The 26,522-nt window shown below is 46.4% G+C and overlaps 1 protein-coding gene across 1 annotated transcript in view; it reads left to right on the forward strand.

The window, feature by feature from the left end:
- LOC109874377 (pappalysin-1-like) overlaps positions 1-26,522 on the forward strand; it is a 126,572-nt gene that overhangs the window by 55,506 nt on the left and 44,544 nt on the right. Inside the window, 4 exon segments of the mRNA XM_031809557.1 lie at positions 4,809-5,005; positions 23,438-23,545; positions 23,754-23,889; positions 24,048-24,261. Of these exon segments, the coding sequence (XP_031665417.1) occupies positions 4,809-5,005; positions 23,438-23,545; positions 23,754-23,889; positions 24,048-24,261 (655 nt within the window).

Consider the following 26,522-nt stretch of genomic DNA (forward strand, 5'->3'; position numbering starts at 1 on the left):
CTTTCTCTCTCTCTCTTTCTCTCTCTCTTTCTCTCTCTCTGTCTTTCTCTCTCTCTGTCTTTCTCTCTCTCTCTTTCTCTCTCTCTGTCTTTCTCTCTCTCTGTCTTTCTCTCTCTGTCTTTCTCTGTTTGTCTCTGTTTTTTCACTCATTCTATCACTTTTTCTCTCTCCCTCTCCCTCTCTACCTCTCATTCCATCTCACCCTCTCCTTCTTGCTCTCCATCCATTTGGAGTGGTGGGAGTGGATTCTGTATGCCCCCTCTGCAGCCCCTCGTTTCAACATCATCAAAAACAGAGTATACAGCTCTAAGCAGAGCAGAGCTGGGGTGCTGGAATTTTGAGGAAGACCAGCCAACTTGGCACAAAATGCCGCCTTCCCCCTAACTGGAACCCCTGACACAACCCAGCCTCCTCGAACCCAGTTCCAAGACCTAGGTCCAACCCCAACTCCGGGGTGGGATGTCTGGAAAAGCCATACTGGTGTATCATCCTGCCTGGTCTCTCTCCCGTCTCTCTCTCTCTAAATAAATAAATAAATAAAGTAGAAGCAATCCTAATCTGTCAAGTTCATCAGATATTGTTACGCTCCTGGAGGCCGCACTCTGTTCCAGCCCTCCCCTGCAGGAGAGTGTATCCCTCAAGTGTTACTTTATTTATGCATTCATCTCATTTTTGTTATTCGCAATGAAAACAACGATGAGAGAAAAGTGAGGGGAGGCTAGAACTGCTGAGAGTTCAGAGAGATACAGTCCACTACAGTACATGACTCTGTCAGAGGGGAAGGGGAGGAGGGGAAGGGAGAGATACAGTACATGACTCTGTCAGAGGGGAAGGGGAGGAGGGGAGGGGAGAGAGATACACTACATGACTCTGTCAGAGGGGAAGGGGAGGAGGGGAGAGAGATGCACTACATGACTGTCAGAGGGGAAGGGGAGGAGGGGAGGGGAGAGAGATACACTACATGACTCTGTCAGAGGGGAAGGGGAGGAGGGGAGGGGAGAGAGATACACTACATGACTCTGTCAGAGGGGTAGGGGAGGAGGGGAGAGAGATACACTACATGACTCTGTCAGAGGGGAATGGGAGGAGGGGAGAGAGATACACTACATGACTCTGTCAGAGGGGAAGGGGAGGAGGGAAGAGAGATACATTACATTACCAAAAGTATGTGGACACCTGCTCCTCGAACATCTCATTCCAAAATCATGGCCATAAATACGGAGTTGGTCCCCCTTTGCTGCAATAACAGCCTCTACTCTTCTGGGAAGGCTTTCCACTAGATGTTGGAACATTGCTGCTGGGACTTGCTTCCATTCAGCCACAAGAGCATTAGTGAGGTCGAGCACTGATGTTGGGCGATTGGGCATGGCTCACAGTCGGTGTTCCAATTCTTCCCAAAGGTGTTAGATGGGATTGAGGTTAGGGCTTTGTGCACAGGGGCATTGTCATGCTGAAACAAGTAGGGCCTTCCCCAAACTGTCGCCACAAGGTTGGAAGCACAGAAATGTCTAGAATGTCATTGTATGCTGTAGTGTTAAGATTTCCCTTCACTGGGACTAAGGGGCCTAGTCTGAACCATGAAAAACAGCCCCAGATCATTATTCCTCCTCCACCAAACGTTACAGTTGGCACTATACATTCGAGCAGGTAGCGTTCTCCTGGCATCCGCCAAACCCAGATTCATCCGTCTGACTGCCAGATGGTGAAGGGTGATTCATCACTCCACAGAACTCATTTCCACTGCTCGAGTCCTGTGGCAGTGAGCTTTACACCTCTCCAGCCGACACTTGGCGTTGCACATGGTGATCTTAGGCTTGTGTGCTGCTGCTCGGCCATGGAAACCCATTTCATGAAACTCCGGACAAACAGTTCTTGTGTTGACGTTGCTTCCAGATGATCTTTACACGCTTCAGTACTTGGCGGTCCCGTTCTGTGAGTTTGTGTGGCCTACCACTTCACGGCTGAGCTGTTGTTGCTCCTAGACGTTTCCACTTCACAGTAACAGCACTTAGAGTTGACCAGTGCACACAAATTCATCACGCGAAGCAGCCACAACTGTCAGCAAGAGTGTCCATAATTGAGTCTTTGAATCATGGACACTTACTGACTGTTGTGGCTGGTGTGCGTGATGTATTGTTGTCTCTACTGTCTTGCCCTCTGTGCCCAATAATGTTTGTTCCATGTTTTGTGCTGCTACCATGTTGTGCTGCTGCCATGTTGTGTTGCTACCATGCTGTGTTGTCACGTGTTGACAACACAGCATGGTAGCAACACAGCATGTTAGCGACACAGCATGGTAGCAACATAGTGTACTCATCCTGTTGATACATTATACTGCTATAGAGAGTTATATTTATTGTAATTTTTTTATTTAACCTTTATTTAACTCGGCAAATATGGTAAGGTGTGGAGTCATGGAGTTGTATCTTGTGGGAAGTGTCTGCCACTCACTGGTTGTCATGTATCTATGCTTTGTGTGCTTGAGGTAAAATACCTCTTCGATAATGGACTCCACCACTTACCAGTCCTTAAAGCACATTCTCTAACACACACATTCAGCCAATGAAAGTGTGATACATGTATGTATACTGTATTTCAATCTTGTAAAGTGTGGCTCTTCAGCTGCTACCCCAGCTGCTCTCTCCTCCCTCTCTCTCCCTCCCTTCTTTCATATCATTTCCACCTACTGCTCTATAGAGCCCCACAGTGGAGGTGTCATAATACCCATAAAACCTAGCGGTCAAACAGGGAAGTGGTTCCAATGAATGGTTCCACCATTCATTTGTCCCGTGTAGGCTTATTCTGGCTTGACATTTTAATAACCATGTACAGTTGAATTGAAGTTTACATACACCTTAGCCAAATATATTTGAACTCAGTTTTTCACAATTCCTGACATTTAATCCTTGTAAAAATTCCCTTCTTAGGTCAGTTAAGATCACCACTTTATTGTAAGAATGTGAAATGTCAGAATAATAGTAGAGAGAATTATTTATTTCAGCTTTTATTTATTTCATCACATTCCCAGTGGCTCAGAAGTTTACATACACTCATTTAGTATTTTGTAGTATTGCCTTTCAATTGTTTAACTTGGGTCAAATGTTTCGGGTAGCCTTCCACAAGCTTCCCACAATAAGTTGAGTGAATTTTGGACCATTCTCCTTGCTCAGACACGCTTTTTCAGTTCTGCCCTCAAATGTTCTATAGGATTGAGGTCAGGGCTTTGTGATGGCCACTCCAATACCTTGACTTTGTTGTCCTTAAGCCATTTTGCCACAACTTTGGAAGTATGCTTGCGGTCATTGTCCATTTGGAAGACCCATTTGCGACCAAGCTTGAACTTTCTGACTGATGTCTTGAGATGTTGCTTCAATATATCCACCTAATTTTCCGTCCTCATGCTGCCATCTATTTTGTGAAGTGCACCAGACCCTCCTGCAGAAAAGCACCCCCACAACATGATGCTACCACCCTGTGCTTCACAGTAGGGATGGTGTTCTTCGGTTTGCAAGCCTCCCCCTTTTCATCCAAACATAGTGATGGTCATTATATGGCCGAACAGTTCTATTTTTGTTTCCTCAGACCAGAGGACATTTCTCCAAAAAGTATGATCTTTGTCCCCATGTGCAGTTGCAAACCGTAGTCTGGCTTTTTATGGCGGTTTTGGAGCAGTGGCTTCTTCCTTGCTGAGCTGCCTTTCAGGTTATGTCGATATAGACTTGTTTTATTGTGGATATAGATACTTTTGTGCCTGTTTCCTCCAGCATCTTCACAAGATCCTTTGCTGTTGCTCTGGGATTGATTTGCACTTTTCGAAACCAAAGTTCGTTCATCTCTAGGAGACAGAATGCGTCTCCTTCCTGAGCAGTATGGCGGCTGCGTGGTCCCATGGTGTTTATACTTGCGTACTATTGTTTTTACAGATGAACATGGTACCTTCAGGCGTTTGGAAATTACTCCCAAGGATGAACCAGACTTGTGGATGTCTACAATTTTTTTCTGAGGTCTTGGCTGATTTCTTTTGATTTTCCCAAGATGTCAAGCAAAGGGGCACTGAGTTTGAAGGTAGGTTTTGAATGGTGGAAAAATGATTGGAACCATTTACCTGTTTTGCCGCTAGGTTTTATTGGTATTATGACTCATACTGTGGTACTCTATATCTCCTCTTCTTATGTCCTCAACCCTCTCTCCTCTCTCTCACCTATTCCTCACTCAACTCTCTTCCCCCTCTCCTTCCTTGTGAAACAGCTTGCATATCCTTGCTCAACAGAGGTTAAAAACCACAAAGTAGACGGAATGTTCTGTATATATTTATTTGAAAAGAAATGGGATTAAAAGAGTATAAAATACAAACATCTCTAAAGGTCCATTTAAACTAATCAAATATATTTTATCCTAAAAAGATAGCATGCCTAGCTTCCTCTAAACACATATTGAGTGTTCTGTACCAAACTGTGTACTGACTCCATTAAAAGTAGCAATAATCATTAACATCAGGTGTGGGACATTAGTGGGTGTGGCCTAAACATCCAAAACAAGACAAGACAAGACAATGAACCAAGGCAAAATAAACCATTGCAAATGCAGTTGATAACTAAAAGGCAATGGATAAACTACAGTACGATAGATATATTGCGTAATCTGGGCCCAGTCTAACAAATGAATTCACATCAACACAAACCGTTTTCAAACAGTTTTCAAGTTCATTCACATAAACACAAGTTAATTTACCTCAACACAATCCAAACAGTTTAAGAGTCAAATGTTAAGCGTGAATCTCTTCACACTTCTCTCTTCTCCCCCTCCAGAGGAGCCCAGTATGTGTTACTTCTACGACGGGGATGGAGTGTGTGAGGACTTTGAGCGGGAGACCAGCGTGAGGGACTGTGGCCTGTACACCCCCAGTGGGTTCCTGGACCAATGGGCCACAACCGTACTGGTGTCCCACCAGGAGAGTCTCTACTGCCCAGCCGAGGTGGCCGCCGGCTACCCTGCCGTCACTAAAGTACATCCCTAATCTACCTCCCTAATCTACACTACACAACTCAACACGATAGATTACGTTCATCAGGGAACACGCATAGTTTTTTTTTTTTTACACTTTATTAATGCAACAGAAAACTAAAATGAGTGTTTCTTATTGGAAATATGAGTGAATCTTATTGTTTCACCCCCAGTTTCCCCCCCCCCCTCATTTAGCTGCCTAATGAACAGGACTATAGTGTTCCTGCTGTTTTAACACTGACATGGTGTTCAATAAGTGGTTAAGAAAGATGATAATTGTCCATTGAAAGTGTACGCCACCTCACATGACCTTGTTGAATATTTTTGGTACAATTCTTTACCTACTTATACATGTCTATCTCTTACTGTGAGCTGAGCCTGTGTTCAGGGGCTTGTAAGGTCACAAAGGCAATGGATGTTTACACTGCACCTTGAAAGGCAACCATGATGTCAGAATTTCGTTCGGGACGTTTATTGCACTTTCTAATCTCCAGCGTTTCTCTTTTTTTGTGTTGGAAACTGAGCTCAAAATGCTCTTGAAAAGGTTATCTGATTCCTTTTTGGTCTGGGGTGTTGTGAAGAGAGAGCTCTGTTGTCTAAGGCAAAGTGTATAGCTTTCATTATTGTAATGTTTAGAGAGGACAGGGGAATATGTCATTGATTCCACTCAGAGAACAATTTATTGGACAGAGACTGTCACTTAGCCTACACAGTGTTCTAAATTGATCTCCTTTTGGGATGTAATTTTCACACTATCTTGACGAGTTCACAGCTCGATGCGTGTTATAGACCAAGTGTGTTGCCACCAATGTAGTTGCATCAAGTACACACACACACACACACACACACACACGTACGCACGCACGCACGCACGCACGCACGCACGCACACACACACACACACACACACACACACACACACACACACACACACACACACACACACACACACACACACACACACACACACACACACACACACACACACACACACACACACACACACACACACACACACACACACACACACACTCTCTCTCACTGGAAAGCTCTTGAAAAGGTTACATGATTCATTTTTGGCCCGGGCTGTTGTGAAGAGAAGGCTCTCTGTTGTCTAGGCGAAGTTTATAGCTTACATTAATGTAATGCTTACGGAGGACAGGGGAAGATGTCATTGAGTCCACTCAGAGACTCTGGGACAATTGATCTGTTGCTGTCGCGGGACACAGGGAATCACTGAGTGCCAAAAGCACATGGCACAGAGAACAACTGAACAACTCAGGTTCTTCCCTACTCAACGTCTCTCTGTTCTACAGTGCATTACCACAGCGTTATTTTATTGAATGATTAATACACTGTTATTTGATTGGAGGAAGGGATTATTAACGCGTCATTTGTTTGGACGCAGGGATTATTAATGTGTTATATGATTGGACATAATACAGGACATATGGGCTGATATGTACCTGACGTTTTGTATTATTAGTATTAGGGAAAGGGAAAGGGGGGTATCTAGTCAGTTGTCCAACTGAATGTACTCAACTGAAATGTGTCATCTGCATTTAACCCAACCCCTCTGAGTGAGAGGTGAGGGGGGCTGCCTTAATAGACATCCACGTCTTTGGCGCCCGGGGAACAGTTATATTATAAGTATGTACAGTGCATTCGGAAAGTATTCAGACAGCTTGACTTTTTCCAAATTTTGTTACGTTACAGCCTTATTCTAAAATTGATTAAATTCATTGTTTTCCTTATCAATCTACACAAAATACCCCATAATGACAAAGCAACCCTTTGCTCAGTACTTTGTTGAAGAACCCATGGCAGCGATTACAGCCTTGAATCTTATTGGGTATGATGCTACAAGCTTGGCACACCTGTATTTGGGGAGTGTCTCCCATTTTTCTCTGTAGATCCTCTCAAGCTCTGTCAGGTTGGATGGCGAGCGTCGCTGCACAGCTATTTTCAGGTCTCTCCAGAGATGTTTGATCAGGTTTACAGTGAGAACAAGTATTTGATACACTGACGATTTTGCAGGTTTTCCTACTTACAAAGCATGTAGAGGTCTGTAATTTTTACTTAACCTTCGCCCCAGTTTGAGGTCCTGTGCGCTTTGGAGCAGGTTTTCATCAAAGATCTCTCTGTACTTTGCTCCATTCATCTTTCCCTCGATCCGGACTAGTCTCCCAGTCCCTGCCGCTGAAAAACGTCATGATGCTACCACCACCATGCTTCACCGTAGGGATGGTGCCAGGTTTCCACCAGACGTGACGCTTAGCATTCAGAAGAACTCTAGAGCTCTGTCAGTCTGACCATCGAGTTCTTGGTCACCTCCCATTTTTTGGTACCCTTCCCCAGTTCATCCTGAGTTAAGGACCTTGTGCCTGCGGTTTCAGTGTTTCAAAACCCTCGGATGAAAAATGCTGGGTTCAGCTGGGTTCAGCTCATGCCTTTACTATTGATTTTAACAGTATTGCCTACTTTTCAGCACAGGCCTCTCCAACCTGTCCGACTTCCCTCAAACTTCTCAGACTTGGCACGCACACATTCTCTTTGATCCCGGCCTGTGCTCTCAGAGATAATATCTCCCACAGTCAAGATGACAATAAAGCCGTCTCCCAAAATTACAGTACCCAGCTTCCTCTTTGTATGGAACACACGCCCCACACACAATATCCCCCTGGCTTCTCCTCTTTCTCCCCCCCCCAAACAAGGGCAAAGGAGATGAATTCCTGTCTACCGTAACCAGAGCAGCTAAGGTTTATTGGTACCAGAAGCAACTTCCACCGAATCGAGTTTGCTCGTTAACATTTCCCTCCACTTCAAGTCTGATTGGGCGTATTGTGTAGTTCTGCTCCCTGCAGTGGGTTGCTACTGTACTATAGCAATGTTGTTTGCCCTTAACTATACAGTTACACATATAGGTAGGAAAGGTTCGGTGCAACACAGGTGTAACACAGGTGTAACACAGGTGTAACAGCTTCTATTACAGCTTCTATTGCTGCCTTGCTTATACATAGATTTGATTGTTTTCTTTCATTACATTCATTTTTACTACAAAGTGTAGACATAACAGGTTCAGCAGAAACCTACAATGGTAGAGTATGTACTATCTACTCTGTGAGGCTGAACTTGACATGTCATGGCTTGGGGCTGTGTGATCATGGGAACAAGTTTGGAGAAGAGTGCATGGAACCATGGACCCTTCTGATCTGGGTCATCAGTGGTAAACAAGGTAAAGGGCCACTCACATGCTAGCAGGCCAAGTGCATCATGGGCAACGATACTGTAGTTACTGGGTATCTAACTCCAGTTCTATGAGTGAAGCAGTTTACCATGCTGCTTAAGCAGCCAATAGCCAGATAAAAAAAATCTTCACGAGCTCCAGCCAATGGGAGCACTGTTGTCCCTATATATTGGAGCACATCCCCTTACTCAGCCTCTTGAAAAGTCTTTAAGCGAGATCCTGGGAGCCGGGAAGGGACTGAAGCCCTATAGGGCTCCACTTCCCTCATAGAACTGGAGTACATACCCAGTAACTATTGTTCTATATCGTGAACCACGGCGCTATTGTTCTATATCGTCGACCACGGCGCTGCCGCACAAATATCCTCAACCCCCACACCCGCTAAAAGGGCAGAGGAGACCACGACTCCACGAGTGGGTCTTGATGCCAGAAGGTAAGGGACGCGCCGCGGTCTCATAGGCTATCTTAACGCCGTCACAAAGCCAGTGAAAAACAACTGCTGCTTGGAAAGTGTCTGACCAGGCGCAGCAGCGCCATAGCACACAAATAGCATAGCACACAAACAGCATTCCACTAACCGCACCAAAGCTCAGAAAGGGTACAGGTGATGGAGCCACACCTCTCATTCCCTAGCATATGGGGGAGTGGAGAATCCCACAGCTCAAATATCTGCCATCTATAGGAGCTGAAAGTCTTAGGTGTGAACACTGGAGTAGGACTCAAAACCGCCCTGTTCAGATCGCCATTAATGGCAAGGCAGTCGGTTCGTGTCGACAGAGCTCAAAAAACACTGACACGCTTGGCAGCTCTCAGGGCAAGCAACAATGGTGTCTTCAAGGACAGGATCTTCAAAAGGATCTGGGCAAATGGCTCGAAAGGCAGCCCGCAGAGCCTTAAGCACCAAAGCCAAATCCCACTACAGAGCTGCCACGCCTCCAACAGAAAACAATTCACGAGTGGGTGGCTAAAAACAGGCACACCACCAAAGCCTTCATGATAGGCAGAAATTGCTGAGGCCTACATCTTAATGATGGACCACAAACGTTGCTTGTCAAAGAGAAATTGCAGGAAAGAGAGAACACTCTCCACAGAGCAACGCAAAGGGTAGACGGTCTTCTTGTCGCACCAGTGCATGAACACACCTCACTTACCAGCGTAAGTCTTGGACAGTCCCAATGACCCTGTATCATGCTGATAACAGTAGACGATAAATCACAGAGAGGGGTTGGACAACAGAAAGAGGCTGAACGACAGAACAACTGGTCATCAAATCCTCGCATCTGGAAACCTCAGGGCTCGTTCTGGGCTGCTGGGCAGACGGGGCAGCCACTGGCCTTGGTGTAGACATGGAGGCTGTCACAGATGCACCGGGGGACGCCGTTTGATGGCTCGACGATATGCCACAGATCCAGGCCGGGCGTTCATTGAGATAGAAGCAGAGAGAGCCGACTTTTGGTGGGGCACCGACACTTTGGCCAGAGGAAGGTGTCTGGACAGCTGCTACTTCTCCTCCTCCAACTAACCAAAATGCTTAGTAGCTTGGGGGCTTTAAGCAGAAGGGTTTTGTCAACCTCGTTAATGGCTGCGATGGCACAGCCTGTGCACCGAGCGTGTAACTCCCAGGTCTTCCAGCCAAGGTTGCCTACCCCTGGTGTAGCTCGTCTCTGCCATCTGCACCGTGAAACGATTCTTCAGCATGGGCAGAGAGGGCTTCATGATGTTCCAATAACTTGTATTCAGAATGAGGTAAGTGGCCATGGCTGAGGGATGCTGTGGGCGATAGCCCCTGCCATCCTTCCACCCTAGTGAATGTTGCGTAAGACTTGGAGAGCGCTTTTGCCATCAACGGCGAGCCCCAGGAGCCCTCCACATAACTGTTGAGCGAGAGTTATGGCGGAAGCCAAGCGGTCTGTCTCCATGGCTGGTGAGGCAGAGGGATGGGGTTCCCAAGTCGCTTGGTGGTCCCATTAATGAGCCACAACATTTTGAGGCGCAGAGAGGCCGAGAGAGTGGACGATTGGGCTGATGAAGTGTCAGAGCCAGCGTCATCCACATCCTTAAACAGTTCCACTGCTATGCCTCCCATCCCCCAAGGCCGCATCCCTGGGTCAATGTTGGCAACTGCTCCATAGAAGTCACCGGTATCCCCATCGACTGTCATTATAATCAATATTGATGAGAAGCCCTCAGAATCTTAGACCACCGAGAGTACATCCTTGAGAGGGACCTCCTGTCAGACGCTGCTGTCAGACGCTGCTGTCGCACATTCATAGGCCAGCAACATGGAGCTGGCGCATACGAGGGGGGGTTGGGGGGGGGGGGTCCTGAACGCCACTCTGGGTTGCCAAAAAGTGTGAGGCAGCTACACAGAGCTCTTAAAATGTTTTTTGTTGTTGTAGTTTGCTCAAGGTCTAGAGACTTGAATGTCTTGAATCTTCTTCAGTTTCGCAAAGTGCATCATTTCTTTTCAGGCTATTGGCTGGCAGTGGGGTAAACCAATAGGAGTGCATTCCCCCTATGAGGTGGAGCTTCACGATATAGAAATATGTTGGATGTCAGTTAGCGTGGGTAACTGTGGAAGGCTCCTGGCTCCAAACACTCTTGTTGTTGTTTTCTTCCACACTTGTTGTATCCTCCACCATGTTCGGGTGGTGTCGGGCCACGTAACATTCTGCATGTCTGCACCTGAACAGATACAGTGGAATAGATTAACTTCATAGAGGAAGTTAAGGGCAAACTTTGCCAAGCAAGTCAATGGTGGATCCTTCTCATCCACACATCTGCCACACTGAGATAAACTCTGTCAGCTTCCTCCCTCCCTTTGGGTGAGCAACACCCTCCCAGCACCAGGGCCATACAGTACAGTACATGAGGAAAACAATCATTCCCCCTGTAGATGCATACACTGTCTATCAGTCTGGCCGTCGGGCCCAAACAGGCAGAGAAATGATATAACGCAGCATGTAAAGCCTTGTACTTAGGAACAAAAATATACACCGCCACTGTGCGTAACAGCTGAGAGCTGAGTAGCCTGCATTCTTTTTCCCCACTGAAAGAAATCAGCCATTCCCTTGCCAAGAGTGACACGCATCTATCAGAGGGCCACTGAGCATGGCTACCGGGTCCGCCTGTTGACTTTTATAGCTCCCGCAGGCTGTTGGAGGGCAGGGCCCACGTTCTGTTTGATTTTCTTTCCTAGTTCTTTTCTTCTCTCCATCAGTTTTATCATGTCGGTTGCACAGTGTGCCGATTGTGCAGGAGGGGAACTTACTGCATCCAGAATGAATGTGAAAGTGACACTCCACTGAGATGTCTTGCACCCTGAGAATGTGCAAAGGGCACATGAGATGGAGGGACAGAGAGAGAGAGAGGGGGAGAGTCAGACACAGAGAGACAGAGAGAGAGAGAGAGACAGAGCAAGTGTGTGAGAATGAAAGATGAAGGAATAACAAAGAGAACGAGGTACAGAAAAAGAATGCGAGACAAAGACAGACAGTGAGAAAGAGAGGGAGAGAAAGAGAAACAGACAGACAGAGAGGAGAGGAAGAAGGCAGACAGTGTTTCTTTGTACTGTGTGCTGTGCTTTCGTCACTAGCCCTGTTCCCTTCCCTAAAGACCTCAGACAGTTTGTTAATGGATTATGTCTGCTATCAATTTGATCCTAGCGAATGATGTCTGAACCCAGTAACACTGGGAAGTGTAGCACTTTAGACACGCACATACACTACATGGCCAAAGTATGTGTACAACCCTTCAAATAAGTGGATTCAGCTATTTCAGCCACACCAATTGCCGAGCACACAGCCACACAAGCTCACAGAACAGGACCGCCGAGTGCTGAAGTGCATAGCGCATAAAAATTGTCTCTCCTCGGTTGCAACACTCACTACCGAGTTCCAAACTGCCTCTGGAAGCAACATCAGCACAACTGTTCGTTGGGAGCTTCATGAAATGGGTTTCCATGGCTGAGCAGCTGCACACAAGCCTAAGATCACCATGATCAATGCCAGGTGTTGGCTAAAGTGGTGTAAAGCTCACCACCATTGGACTCTGAAGCTGTGGAAACGCTTTTTCTGGAGTGATGAATCACGCTTCACCATCTGGCCAGGAGAACGCTACCTGCTCCAATGCATAGTGCAAACTGTAAAGTTTGGTGGAGGAGGAATAATGGTCTGGGGCTGTTTTTCATTTTTTGCGCTAGACCCTTTAGTTCCAATGAAGGGAAATCTTAACGCTACAGCATACAATGACATTTTATACCAGGTATTCCTAAACAGGAATGCCGTCGAGGGTACGCCAAATAAAAATGTGATTCAGATGTATTTATTTTTTTCAGATTTTCAAACAGTCCGTTTTTTTTCTTCCAAAGGGGCTATACATTTGGGTGAGGTTTTTCTCTCGCGTGAGTAGCCTCGTTTCACTGGCAAAAATGTCAATTAAACCATCTAGTGTTCAGCAAAATAACAAAACAATGTCAAATACAGGTAGCCTAGTCAAATAAATAACATCCAATAACATTAACCGTTACTCTCTCGCGGGAATTCCAGTAACGCGCTAGTAGTATGTAGCCAAATGTAGCTGCTGCTCCATTCAGTTTGCTCGAAAATGGATAAATGGTTAAAAAAAAGTAAAGCTCGCATCCATAGAGACACGTACCAGCTCTACTGCTATTACTGCTACTGCCAGCAGTACTACACCTGCACCTGTCGACGACACAAGTTGTTCTGCTTCCACGAGCACATCCAACGCTAGCATCAGCAATCCTACATTTGTTGTTAGCCCAGCTAGCATGGACACTGACAGTTGTGAATCTGATGCAGATGAAGGGCTACCCTTACCCGGGAAAGCACCAAACAACAGACAGGGACGTTGGACAATCGAAGAGGCGCAAATATGACGAGAACTATATTGATTTGGGCTTCACTTATATTGGGAGTAGTGCCATTCCTCAGCCACAGTGTGTTATATGTGCAAAAGTACTATCTCACAACTCAATGAAACCTTCACTCTTGCGGTCTTAATTCTTCCTGCTGAAGCGGATATGGCTGGGACAATAGTTGGGGAAAAGGCCCAAAAAACTATACAGACAATGTCTTCATCAAACGACACTGTTTCATGACGCATCATTGACATGGCAGGAGATGTTTTAAAACAATTACTGCTTTGCATACAAGCCAGTGAATTCCATGTGTTACGGCTGGATGAGTCAACAGACCTGGCGGGCCTGACACAGCTCCTGGTTTGTGTCCATTACATTTATGGGGGGGGTGGGTCAATTAAGGAAGACATCCTCTTCTGCAAACCACTGGAATCCAGGACATCAGGAGAGGATATTTGTAAAGTACTGGACAGCTTTGTGACATCAAATGGACTTTGTTGGTCAAGATGTGTTGGTATCTGTACTGATGGCGCAAAAGCCATGACAGGGAGACATAGTGGAGTGGTAACACGCTTGAGAGCAGTTGCTCCCGACGCCACTTGGGTACACTGCAGCATCCACCGAGAGACCCTTGCTGCCAAGGGAATGCCTGACAGCTTGAAAGACGTTTTGGACACTACAGTGAAAATGGTTAACTTTGTTAAAGCAAGGCCCCTGAACTCTTGTGTATTTTCTGCACTATGCAATGATATGGGCAGCGACCATGTAACGCTTTTACAACATACAGAAGTGCGCTGGTTATCACGGGGGCAAGGTTTGACAGGTTTAAAAAAAATGAGAGACGAGCTTAAAGTTTACTTTACTGACCATAACTTTCACTTGTCTGACCGCGTGCATGATGACAAGTTTCTCACACGACTGGCCTATCTGGGTGATGTTTTTTCTCGCCTGAATCATCTGAAGCTAGGATTACAGGGACTCTCCGCAACTATATTCAATGTGCGGGACAAAATTGAGGCTAAGATTAAGAAGTTGGAGCTCTTCTCTGTCTGCAGTAACAAGTATTTTTTGTGTGCAAATGAACTCAAGCTTACAGACAATGTCAAATGTGATATAGCAAAGCACCTGGGTGTGTTTGGTGCGCAATTACGCAGGTGCTTTCCCGAAACGGATGACACAAACAACTGGATTCGTTATCCCTTTCATATTTAATCAGAAGCCACTGCCAGATTTCTGGATTGGTCTGCACTCAGAGTATCCTGCCTTGGCAAATCGCGCTGTTAAGACACTGATGCCCTTTGCAACCACGTACCTATGTGAGAGTGGATTCTCGGCCCTCACTAGCATGAAAACTAAATACAGGCACAGACCACGTGTGGAAAATGATTTAAGACTAAGACTCACTCAGATGGAAACCATGTGTTTGATGTATTTAATACCATTCCACTCATTCCACTCCAGCCATTACCACAAGCCCATCCTCCCCAATTAAGGTGCCACCAATCTCCTGTGACCCACATCTGCATCCTTGAACATTTTAAATGTCTTTCGTGGCCAATTCATCTCTACTGCTAGCTTCATCTTTTGTTGTACAATGTTTATGTCATAACTCGATGCATATACAAGACCAGTGTTGAGGGGCTGCTTTTGCAAGCTCCTCAACGTATATGTCCTTGCTTTCCCATGGAACATACAAATCTATGTACGCACACGCACACGCACACACACGCACACACACACACACACGCACACGCACACGCACACACGCACACGCACACGCACACACACACTCGCACACGCACACACACACACATACACGCACACGCACACGCACACACACACACACACACACACACACACACACACACACACACACACACACACACACACATACGCCACAGGAGGTTGGTGGCACCTAATTGGGGAGAAAGGGCTCGTGTTAAGGACTGGACCTGAATAAGTGGAATGGTATCAAATACTGTACATTGAACACATGGTTTCCATGTGTTTGATTCTATTTGTGCCATTCTAAACATTATCATGAGAGTATTCTCCCCTCGGCAGCCTCCTTAGACATACACAGACCGGACACCCCCCCCCCCCCCCACACACACACACACTGCCCACACAGTTAGTCCGTCCAGCAGCAGCAGCTACAGTCGACCGTGCTTCATGCAGGATTATAGTTGTGGTCCCCGAGGATTCCATGTATCACTCCTGACTTTGTGCAGAGGAACATAATGTTCACACACAGTAACACCATGGGATAATTATTTTAGCTGGGTTAAATCTGGGGGGTTATTTCATTGGGGAATTTGGATCAGAGCTAGCAACCAGCAGCGCATATTACAGTAAACCATTTAATGTTGAGCCAGGTGATTTCTCAGGGGATGGATGCTGCCCAGCAGTCTCTGACGCAACCCCCGGTCCAGAGCCCTAGAGAACCCCAGTCTTTCAATAATGGATCCCAGGCAGACTACAGGATAACTTTAGGAGCAGTCCGATGACGCCACAAATAATCACCTGGATAGGACGCTGTAACCCAGGCATTTAACACATCACACAAATATATGTGCACTGGCATGGAGTTATGGAAGCTATAGATAGAGCTTCTGTCTCGCAGGAATCTAAGACAGCGCAGCCCTTCAGGTAACTCACCATAACTAGAAGACCAGGAGAGAAGAAAATGAGAGAAGAGGAGGAGTATAAAAGACTGTAAGTAAAAACCAGGAAACAATCACCGGAGTAGTTTTGTTCCGAGTCCCAGAAGTGCAGCGTATGCAGGCAGCTACAAACACCAGCTGTAGCTGACAGCTCCGTGCTGTTCTCTCACAGAGGAGCTACAAGGAAGACCACGTTTCCCTCGCGCTATAAACCCATTCCAAACCACACTCCTCATCAGGCTCGCAGACAGTGACATAAGCATGTGGTAACATAAAATGAAAACGAATGACGTTCCGGCATTCTCCCGTTTCAATTATCATTAAGGGGACCATCTGGTAACAACATCAGGTCGGATTCTGGAGGTATCAGCAGCCCCCATTTACATTTTGAGCTGTTAACACGTAGTGTTGGACCCGTTGAGTGAAGGCCATTGATGTGAGGGTGGAATTTTGACAGAAAAAGCCAGGAATCCCTTGCCATCTGAATCAATCTGCGATCGGCTGGTTGGCCTGCCACTGGTGCACCCACCAACCCTGCTTCTGTGGTCTCAGCACCAGCCATTGCTTAGGTCTTGACAGATGAGATCAGGGGAGTAGGTGGACCACACTATTGCTTTGCCCTCAGCTTACTCGCTGAGCATGTGGAGGCTGGAGCGTGGCCGTATAAGCCCCGTTATTAGCTCAGTGGCCAATGGGACTGTGCGCATGGCTGTAAGGGTGGGGCAGTGGAGCCATTTCTCCTCTGTGACAGGACATTACCTCACACGTCAGGCACTCACCAGCATCCAGTAAACAATGGTGTTTTGAACCTCGCACAGGACTCGACCCGCAAAATGTCTCACAGATGCTCACTCCTTCCTGCCCGATGGAGCTCTAATTTATGCTAATTTTCACAAAACAAAGCGGGGATGAAGAAAAGAGAAAAGAAAAGAAGCCAAGCCGCTGTTTACTGAATGTGTTTCGATTGAATAAATAAACACATTTGGGATCCGTGGCCAAATAAGAAACATCCGTTCCCCAAATGTGCTGTAATGTGTGTTGAATCCAGTGTACGTAGGGAGGGGCAGACGGGCAGAGAGGAAACCAGGGGTAGTCAGCTAGGGCGCCGTGTTCCAAAGCTTCACTTTTCATGACCAATCCTGAGAGGCCAAATGGGGTCACCCCCTCGCCCTGAATAGGCCTTTCATGAGCTGCGTTTACAATACACAGGAGCAGAATATGGACCGTTCTGTTGAGAAGCAACATCAATGTTTTTGGCTTGTTGAGATGCTATTTATACATATCAATGTAAAGATTTACAGGTATGGGCTATTTTCAACTGATGAACTGAAGCAGCCATGTGTAGCCGGAGGGATGCTGCAGGTACTCTCCTCTGCAGGATGACCATGAGGATAGAGAGAAAGAGGAAGTGTGACATCACTCTGCAGCAAGAGTGGGCTGCTCTTGGGTGGCTGAGGTTACTGTTGGGTTTGGGGTTAGGCTTGGGGTCTCTCCGTCTCTCTGTTCCAGCTAGCCTGACTGTGTGTTTATAGCTATAAACCTGGGATTGGGGTTGGTAGGATATGGTTGGGGCCCTCTCCCTTCCATCTTGACTGTGTGTTTCGGTCTAAGGCTGAGGTTGGTTGTTATGGTTGGGACCTCTCTCTACTCCCAGCCTGGCTGTGTGTGTCTGGTGTAAAGGTGAGGTTGGTGCTATGGTTGGTGCCTGCCTGTACTCCCAGCCTGGCTGTGGCTAATGCTCTCTCATGCTCTCTCTCAATTCAATTCAATTCAAGGGGCTTTATTGGCATGGGAAACATGTGTTAACATTGCCAAAGCAAGTGAAGTAGATAATATACAAAAGTGAAATAAACAATAAAAATTAACAGTAAACATTACATATACAGCAGTTTCAAAACTATAAAGACATTACAAATGTCATATTATATATATAATATATATATACAGTGTTGTAACAATGTACAAATGGTTAAAGAAACCAAGGGAAAATAAATAAGCAGAAATATGGGTTGTATTTACAATGGTGTTTGTTCTTCACTGGTTGCCCTTTTCTTGTGGCAACAGGTCACAAATCTTGCTGCTGTGATGGCACACTGTGAAATTCCACCCAGGTGATACAGTGGGGCAAAAAAAGTATTTAGTCAGCCACCAATTGTGCAAGTTCTCCCACTTAAAAAGACGAGAGAGGCCTGTAATTTTCACCATAGGTACATTTCAACTATGACAGACAAAATGAGAAAAAAATCCAGAAAATCACATTGTAGGATTTTTTATGAATTTATTTGCAAATTATGGTGGAAAATAAGTATTTGGTCACCTACAAACAAGCAAGATTTCTGGCTCTCACAGACCTGTAACTTCTTCTTTAAAAGGCTCCTCTGTCCTCCACTTGTTACCTGTATTAATGGCACCTGTTTGAACTTGTTATCAGTATAAAAGACACCTGTCCACAACCTCAAACAGTCACACTCCAAACTCCACTATGGCCAAGACCAAAGAGTTGTCAAAGGACACCAGAAACAAAATTGTAGACCTGCACCAGGCTGGGAAAACTGAATCTGCAATAGGTAAGCAGCTTGGTTTGAAGAAATCAACTGTGGGAGCAATTATTAGGAAATGAAAGACATACAAGACCACTGATAATCTCCCTCGATCTGGGGCTCCACGCAAGTTCTCACCCCGTGGGGTCAAATGATCACAAGAACGGTGAGCAAAAATCCCAGAACCACACGGGGGGACCTAGTGAATGACCTGCAGAGAGCTGGGACCAAAGTAACAAAGCCTACCATCAGTAACACACTACGCCGCCAGGGACTCAAATCCTGCAGTGCCAGACGTGTCCCCCTGCTTAAGCCTGTACATGTCCAGGCCCATCTGAAGTTTGCTAGAGAGCATTTGGATGATCCAGAAGAAGATTGTGAGAATGTCATATGGTCAGATGAAACCAAAATAGAACGTTTTGGTAAAAACTCAACTCGAACTTGGAGGACAAAGAATGCTGAGTTGCATCCAAAGAACACCATACCTACTGTGAAGCATGGGAGTGGAAACATCATGCTTTGGGTCTGTTTTTCTGCAAAGGGACCAGGACGACTGATCCGTGTAAAGGAAAGAATGAATGGGGCCATGTATCGTGAGATTTTGAGTGAAAACCTCCTTCCATCAGCAAGGGCATTGAAGATGAAACGTGGCTGGGTCTTTCAGCATGACAATGATCCCAAACACACCGCCCGGGCAACGAAAGAGTGGCTTCGTAAGAAGCATTTCAAAGTCCTGGAGTGGCCTAGCCAGTCTCCAGATCTCAACCCCATAGAAAATCTTTGGAGGGAGTTGAAAGTCTGTGTTGCCCAGCAACAGCCCCAAAACATCACTGCTCTAGAGGAGATCTGCATGGAGGAATGGGCCAAAATACCAGCAACAGTGTGTGAAAACCTTGTGAAGACTTACAGGAAACGTTTGACCTCTGTCATTGCCAACAAAGGGTATATAACAAATTATTGAGATAAACTTTTGTTATTGACCAAATACTTATTTTCCACCATAATTTGCAAATAAATTCATAAAAAATCCTACAATGTGATTTTCTGGAATTTTTTTCTCATTTTGTCTGTCATAGTTGAAGTGTACCTATGATGAAAATTACAGGCCTCTCTCATCTTTTTAAGTGGGAGAACTTGCAATTGGTGGCTGACTAAATACTTTTTTGCCCCACTGTATGGGAGTTTATCAAACTTGGATTTGTTTTTTGAATTCTTTGTGGATCTATGAGGGAAATATGGCTCTCTAATATGGTCATACATTGGGCAGGAGGTTAGGAAGTGCAGCTCAGTTTCCACCTCATTTTGTGGGCAGTGAGCACATAGCCTGTCTTCTCTTGAGAGCCATGTCTGTCTACGGCGGCCTTTCTCAATAGCAAGGCTATGCTCACTAAGTCTGTACATAGTCAAAGCTTTCTCTCTCTCTCTCTCTCTCTCTCTCTCTCTCTCTCTCTCTCTCCTGCCCCATCTCTCTCTCTCTCTCTCTCTCTCTCCCTCTCTCTCTCTCTTCCTCCCTCCCTCTCTCTACAGCCCTGAATTATTGCCCTGGCTGCAAGTGCCTTCAAATGGAGCTTTCTCACGTAGCTTGTTCTCGTGTGGTGGTTAGGGCAGCCAACCTGCATCCTTGGGATCTCTCTCTCTCTCTCACACACACACAATGAGATTGCTCTGCTTGCTGCCTGACTCCCCTCGTCTCTCCTTTCCTCCTTTTATCTTAAGTGGTGATTTACAAACAACAGCATGTGTCTGCAGACCGGGGGCTGGCTGTTGTCTGCCATGTCACCTCTCGTAAGCAGACAGCTGGTCTGAATTAAGGACCGGTGGAGGGTTAGAGGGGGGGGGGGAACACAACAGCGCAGAGCTTAGAGCACCTTCCTCAATGCTGCTGCTGTGTTGTTCAGGGAACCGTAGGCTTTAGGTTATTTGCTTGTAATTAACTTCCAAACACCCAGTTTGAGCTGCGCAGAGAGAATGAGAAATGGGTGCCGTCTCTCCCTCCCTCCTTCTGTTTACACATATAGCAAGCCCCCCTTGAGACGTGTCAGTAAAAGCGGTCTGTGATCACATGGCCTTGTCTTTACGCTGATACAATGGTGATGAAACTGCAGAAGGTTGTAATCACTAAGGCAATGTTATTCTCATCTTTTATAACGCTTTAATGCTTCATTCTAACTGTCGGTCCTTCTTTCTCTGTCTCTCTTTCTCTCTCCCTCTCTCTTGCAACACGGAGACCTAAAATAGTCTTTTGTCAACAACTCGTGCCGTAATGTTGTCGCTGTAGTCAAGCAATTTAGTCGATCGGCGCGGGCAGAGGACTTTTTACTGCCATAACGAAAGGAGCGCAAACAAAAGGGCTCTAGGTTTAGACTCCAGAGTGTTGTTCTTCCTTTCCCTCTCCGACGTTTTATTGTCCCCCATTTGTTTTATTGGTGTATTTTTCCCTGTGTGCTGCTTATGTTAGAGACCTTGCTTGGCTGCTCTCCTGTGGTTTACTCCATGATGCAAGGACCCTGCTATGTGGTCCTCTGTGTGCTTCCGCTTTAGACTCCCCCATACCCCCCCCCCCCCCCCCCCCCCCCACACACACACACACACACACACACACACACACACACACACACACACACACACACATGTATACACTCACACACACACATTCGCATGTATACCCTCACACACACACACACACACATGTATACACTCACACACACACATGTATACACTCACACACACACACACACACACACACATGTGTGGGGCGGCAGGGTAGCCTAGTGGTTAGAGCGTCGGACTAGTAACCGGAAGGTTGCAAGTTCAAATCCCCGAGCTGACAAGGTACAAATCTGTCGTTCTGCCCTTGAACAGGCAGTTAACCCACTGTTCCTAGGCCGTCATTGAAAATAAGAATTTGTTCTTAACTGACCTGCCTAGTTAAATAAAGGTTAAAAAAAATAAAAAATGTATACACACACACACATGTATACACTCACACACACACATTCGCATGTATACACTCACACACACACACATGTATACACTCACACACACACACACACACACACACACACACACATGTATACACTCACACACACATACGCACGCAAACACGCCCTCCTACAAACACATACGCACGCAAACACGAGCGCACCCACACACCTCCTGCGGGCTATACTTACAACCTAGTGACCAAATCAAATGAATGACAGATCTTATTTGGACTAGTTTGACTCTTGCCATTGTACAGGAGGAGGCTGGGGAGTAACAGGACTTTGGAGGCTGGTCAATCCCTCCTACCGGCATTGCTCTTTATGGCTGTTTGTTAGAGAGGATGTTTGGCATGTGATTACACTGTGCTGGCTCTGTCTGTTGAACACGGTGGGGTGTTATAAAAACACCCGGGGGCGGGGGGGGGGACTCAGTGCCACCTGTGTTTACATAAATAAGTCATTGGTTTGGCCCGCGTTGGCTGTCACCTGTGCAATATTCGCTCTGGTTGGTCAGCAGCAGGAAGAGGAGCCCTAGCAACTCTCAGACCCCAGTGCATTTAAGGGAGAAGCACCATGAAGAATATCAACAAAAAACAACAGAAACACACGGGTGGCTGGGAACCTTTGTGAGCAGGCCATCTGGTCTTTACCACCTCAGCTCCCTCCTCTGCCCATCCATAACTGTCACATCGGCAGATCCAGGGGACAGATAGATTGCCTGAAGGGCTTCTGGGTAGTTTTCATCACCGCAGTTGGGTTGTCTAGCTCTGGGTGGACGTCTCTGGTTACAGGTGTCGGATTTCACTGGCATCCTTGCGAAACTGTCCTTGTGCCTGTGTCTGTACTCTTTCCCCCCATCGCTAGCTCCAACGTGGTTCACCAGCTTCTACTGGTCTCAGATGACCCCTCCGCACTGTGAAGAGAGACAACAAACAACACAAACAGCCTCACCTCTGTGCCCTTCCTTACCTAAGCAGCCCTCATACAGAGGCAGGTAGAGAGGATGAAGTACATAGAGCTGTCAACTCAGAAGGCCAAGAGGTGTTCAGGCCTTACGAGTTGACATCTGGCTCTGAGTCTGAAAAGAGCTGGGATAGGGAGAGAAAGAAAGTGAATGGGTGGAGGGGTAGAGAGAGAGGATTGGGGAGAGAGAACGAATGAGTGACGGAGAGGATAAAAGGGAGTGATGGATAGAAGGATAAAGGGGAGTGATGGAGAGTGAGAGATTTAGAAAGAGAGAGATAAAGAGAGAGGATCAAAAGCTCCCCTCTCCACAGACTGCCTGTTTTTTCAGTGCGTTAACTTGCTTTGTGTGTTACACTGCCCCACAATGTGTGCCGTATCTACACAGCCTTGTTTTCCCTAGCAACTTCCTCACACTATTACAGAACTCCAGAAATGACCCTGTTGCCAGGGCTTTGAACACATCTCAACCTACGAGAATAAGAGAAACATCAGAGAAAAATAGACACTTTCTAATGATGCCAATTTACATTGACTTGATTCATAATCTGAAAATCAACATGCAAAATATCTTGTTTCAGTAAAAGACTAAAGAAACATTACGTTTCCACAAAATGTGTGCAATTATTATGTGCAAATATTGTGAAATGTTTGGGGTAATCAATCTTAATCTCTCTCTCTCTCTCTCTCTCTCTCTCTCTCTCTCTCTCTCTCTCTCTCTCTCTCTCTCTCTCTCTCTCTCTCTCTCTCTCTCTCTCTCTCTCTCTCTGTCTGTCTGTCTGTCTGTCTCTCTATCTCTGTCTCTCTCTCTCTCTCTATCTCTGTCTCTCTCTCTCTCTCTCTCTCTCTCTCTGTCTGTCTGTCTGTCTGTCTGTCTGTCTGTCTGTCTGTCTGTCTGTCTGTCTGTCTGTCTGTCTGTCTGTCTGTCTGTCTGTCTGTCTGTCTGTCTGTCTGTCTGTCTGTCTGTCTGTCTGTCTGTCTGTCTGTCTGTCTGTCTGTCTGTCTGTCTGTCTGTCTGTCTGTCTGTCTGTCTGTCTCTCTCTCTTTCTCTGTCTCTCTCTGTCTCTCTCTCTCTCTCCCCCCTCTCTCTCGCTCTCTCTCTCTGTATCTTTCTCTCTCTCTGTCTCTCTGTCTCTGTCTCTCTGTGTGTGTTATCAGACATGCCAGTCCAAGGTATTTGACCTTTCTGACGGAGTGTCCCAGTACGCCTGGTTCCCCTGCAGAGAGGCCCTGCAGTCCTCCAGATACCCTCAGTACTGGCTCAAGGTAGGTCACAGGCCAAAGGTTAAAGATCATGGGATATGGGTGGGCGAAAGGCTGAGACTGACCCATGTGGACCTAAATCCACATTCGGAAGATTTACGCAAAAGCTTAACTTTCCTAAGCATTTCTCCAGATAGTAATCTGCCCTATATGAAGGTGTATAGTGTTGATAGTTTAGAGCACTGAAAGTAAGTGTTCCCTCCTCGTCCAGGCCAACTTCTCCCACCCCATGGTGGCTGCTGCTGTGATAATCCACCTAGCTGCAGATGGTACGGGCTACATCGACCAGACGCAGTGCAACATCACTGTTAAACTGGTGGACACCAAGGAGGTCATCCACAGCTTAGGTCAGTATCTACAACCTACAGAACTGTAGAAGCATGGAAAGATCTCTTAAACACACTTTAGTCGCACACTTTAAACACACTTTTTTTCCCGCATCCCTCTTCATCCCTCCTTCCTCTATCTATCTCCCTCCCTCCCTATCCCTGTTGCCTCCTTCCAGGCGATTGGCGTCTGAGCTGCAGGACCAACCCCCTGGTAATCCCAGTGAGCCATGACCTGAGTGTGGCCTTCTACCACACCAAGGCCATCCTGGTCGAGTTCCGCTCCCACCTGGTAGCCATCTCTGGCGTGGGCCTGCGCTCCTTCCAGTTCTTTGACCCAATCACCATCAGCGGGTGCCAGAGCAACGAGATCTACAACCCCATGGGTCAGAGGTGAGGAGGGGGCAGGGAGCTCACAGGGGGAGTGCACATGTGCACATGAGCATGTGCACTCACACACAAGGCCCCTGCTATGTGGTCCTCTGTGTGCTTCCGCTTTAGACTCCCCCATACCCCTCTCTCTCTCTCACACACACACACACACACACACACACACACACACACACACACACACACACACACACACACACACACACACACACACACACACACACACACACACACACACACACACAGGCCTCAAAGAGTTTTGTCAGGGGGCTGTCATAAAAAATAGGGCCATTTGTGGCTTTTGTTGTTTGCCAGTGAAGCAAATGAGACAAGCTAATTGGATGGTGGGACTTATCTGCTCTCGACAGGAAATTGTTTGATGCCACAAAGACAAGTTGCCCTCCTCAGAGTTGTGACCCATTCTACTGAGTTGTCAAATTCAACAACTCACATGTCATTTAGCTTAGTACTGATATGTGTGGTGGCATTTCTTTGGTTTGCTATAGAATATTTCAGTACTGAGTTCTGATACAGTAGATTTACATAGCAAACATTCTGGATGCTCTGTAGACTACTAGCCCCAATTCCAACTACCATACCATACCATACCATACCATACCATACATGTAGCTCATTTCATTGTCTTAGTGAAGAAATCCTCCCTGGTCCATATAAGATTGAATCGATAGGTTATTAACACAATTGCAATAGATCACATGCAAGACGAAAAAGCAGTAGATCTCTTTTGCAATTGACATTTAATCTCAATGAGACTGAACATGTGATGAATGAAGGTTCAAACCATTCAAACAAATGTACTAGTGCACATTTCATGCCCTCCTGTTGGACCGTTTGCGCTAAAACTGGTTTGTATCCCAAATGGCACCATATTCCCTACACAGTGCACTATGGGCCCTGGTTAAAAGTGGTGCACTATATAGGAAATAGGGTGCCATTTGGGACGTATCCTGTTTTTGACTGTTCCTGCAGCAGAGCTCTGGTGGGAGGCTGGTGGTGGGAGTTTCCATGCCGACCCAGAGGATCAGTTCAATCATTAGTAATTAGTAATTGCCTAGTATTATGGCTCCTTGTATTGGCATATTTGGGGTTTATTGTGCTCAGCGGGAGCCATATCTAAGGTGGTTTTGACTGTGTGAATGTGATCTATTTGGCGGCTCCCTGCTTCTACTGCTCCCTCCAAGGCCCCTGAGTCTCTAGAAGGGATTTAGTCCAGGGAGTCTTAAGCTAGAGCGCTCTTCCTCTTTCTCCTCATACTCTCTGACCTTCACTTCTCCTCCACCCTATTCTTTCTCCTCATTCTCCCTCCTTTTCCCTTCCTCCCTCTTCTTCCATCTCCCTCCGCTCCCCGCCCTCTCCCTCTCCTCCTCTTTCAGCTCTTCTCCTCCCATGTTCTCTTCTCCACCTCTTCCCCTACTACCTATACTTCTTCCCTTCTCTTTGCTCTCCTCCTCCTTTCCCTCCTCCCTCTCTCCAACCAAACAGCCGATTTCCCGTAATAATTCTACCGCTACAAAACACCAAGTCCCTTATTCCCTAAGTTGTTAACAACAGGAGCTATTAACATGACTCAGTCTTATGTTCCACGCTCTTTCCTTCTCTCTGTTCCTTGCCTTCTTCATCCCTTCCTTTAAACGAGAGGATTTGAGGGGTACTGGCAGATTGTTTGAGTGTGAGTGTGGAGTCTTCCCCCCCCCCCCATTTGTCCTTGTCTCCAGTGAAGGTTCAGATGTTGAGTGATGAGATAGTGACTTTGTGGCAGCCCCTTGTAGTTGTTGATTTTTCAATCGTTTTTTCATTTGAATGTATATGCCATTGTAAGTTACCCCCCCCAATCTAAGAGACATAGCAGAAACCATATTTAGAACTGGATATGCTTTATGCCTTGTGGTTGATGTAATGTAAAGTGGATTGAAAACAAATCAGTGTTAAGCTGACTATAAAGCCGGTTTCTTTCCACCTTCTCAGCTAAGGATCCTGAAATGTAAACACTGTAGCTCAAGCGGGGAGTTTGGATTTACAACGAGCGTCGGTTTACGTTTGCGTCTGAGTTCTCTCCATACGCTTAGAGGATCTGAGTTTGTTGTTGAGGTGGGATGAGAGGGAGGGAGGTAGAGAGGGGGGGGGGGAGAAAAAAGGGGATAAGGTTTGTGAGAGGGAGATAGAGAACAATAGAGGTACCAATTAGAGGATATATGATGGAGAGGAAGATGGAGAGGAAGATGAAGAGCTCAAGAAAAGGTGAC

Source organism: Oncorhynchus kisutch, linkage group LG29 (assembly GCF_002021735.2).
Source record: "Oncorhynchus kisutch isolate 150728-3 linkage group LG29, Okis_V2, whole genome shotgun sequence".
In the NCBI taxonomy this organism is placed as follows: domain Eukaryota; kingdom Metazoa; phylum Chordata; class Actinopteri; order Salmoniformes; family Salmonidae; genus Oncorhynchus; species Oncorhynchus kisutch.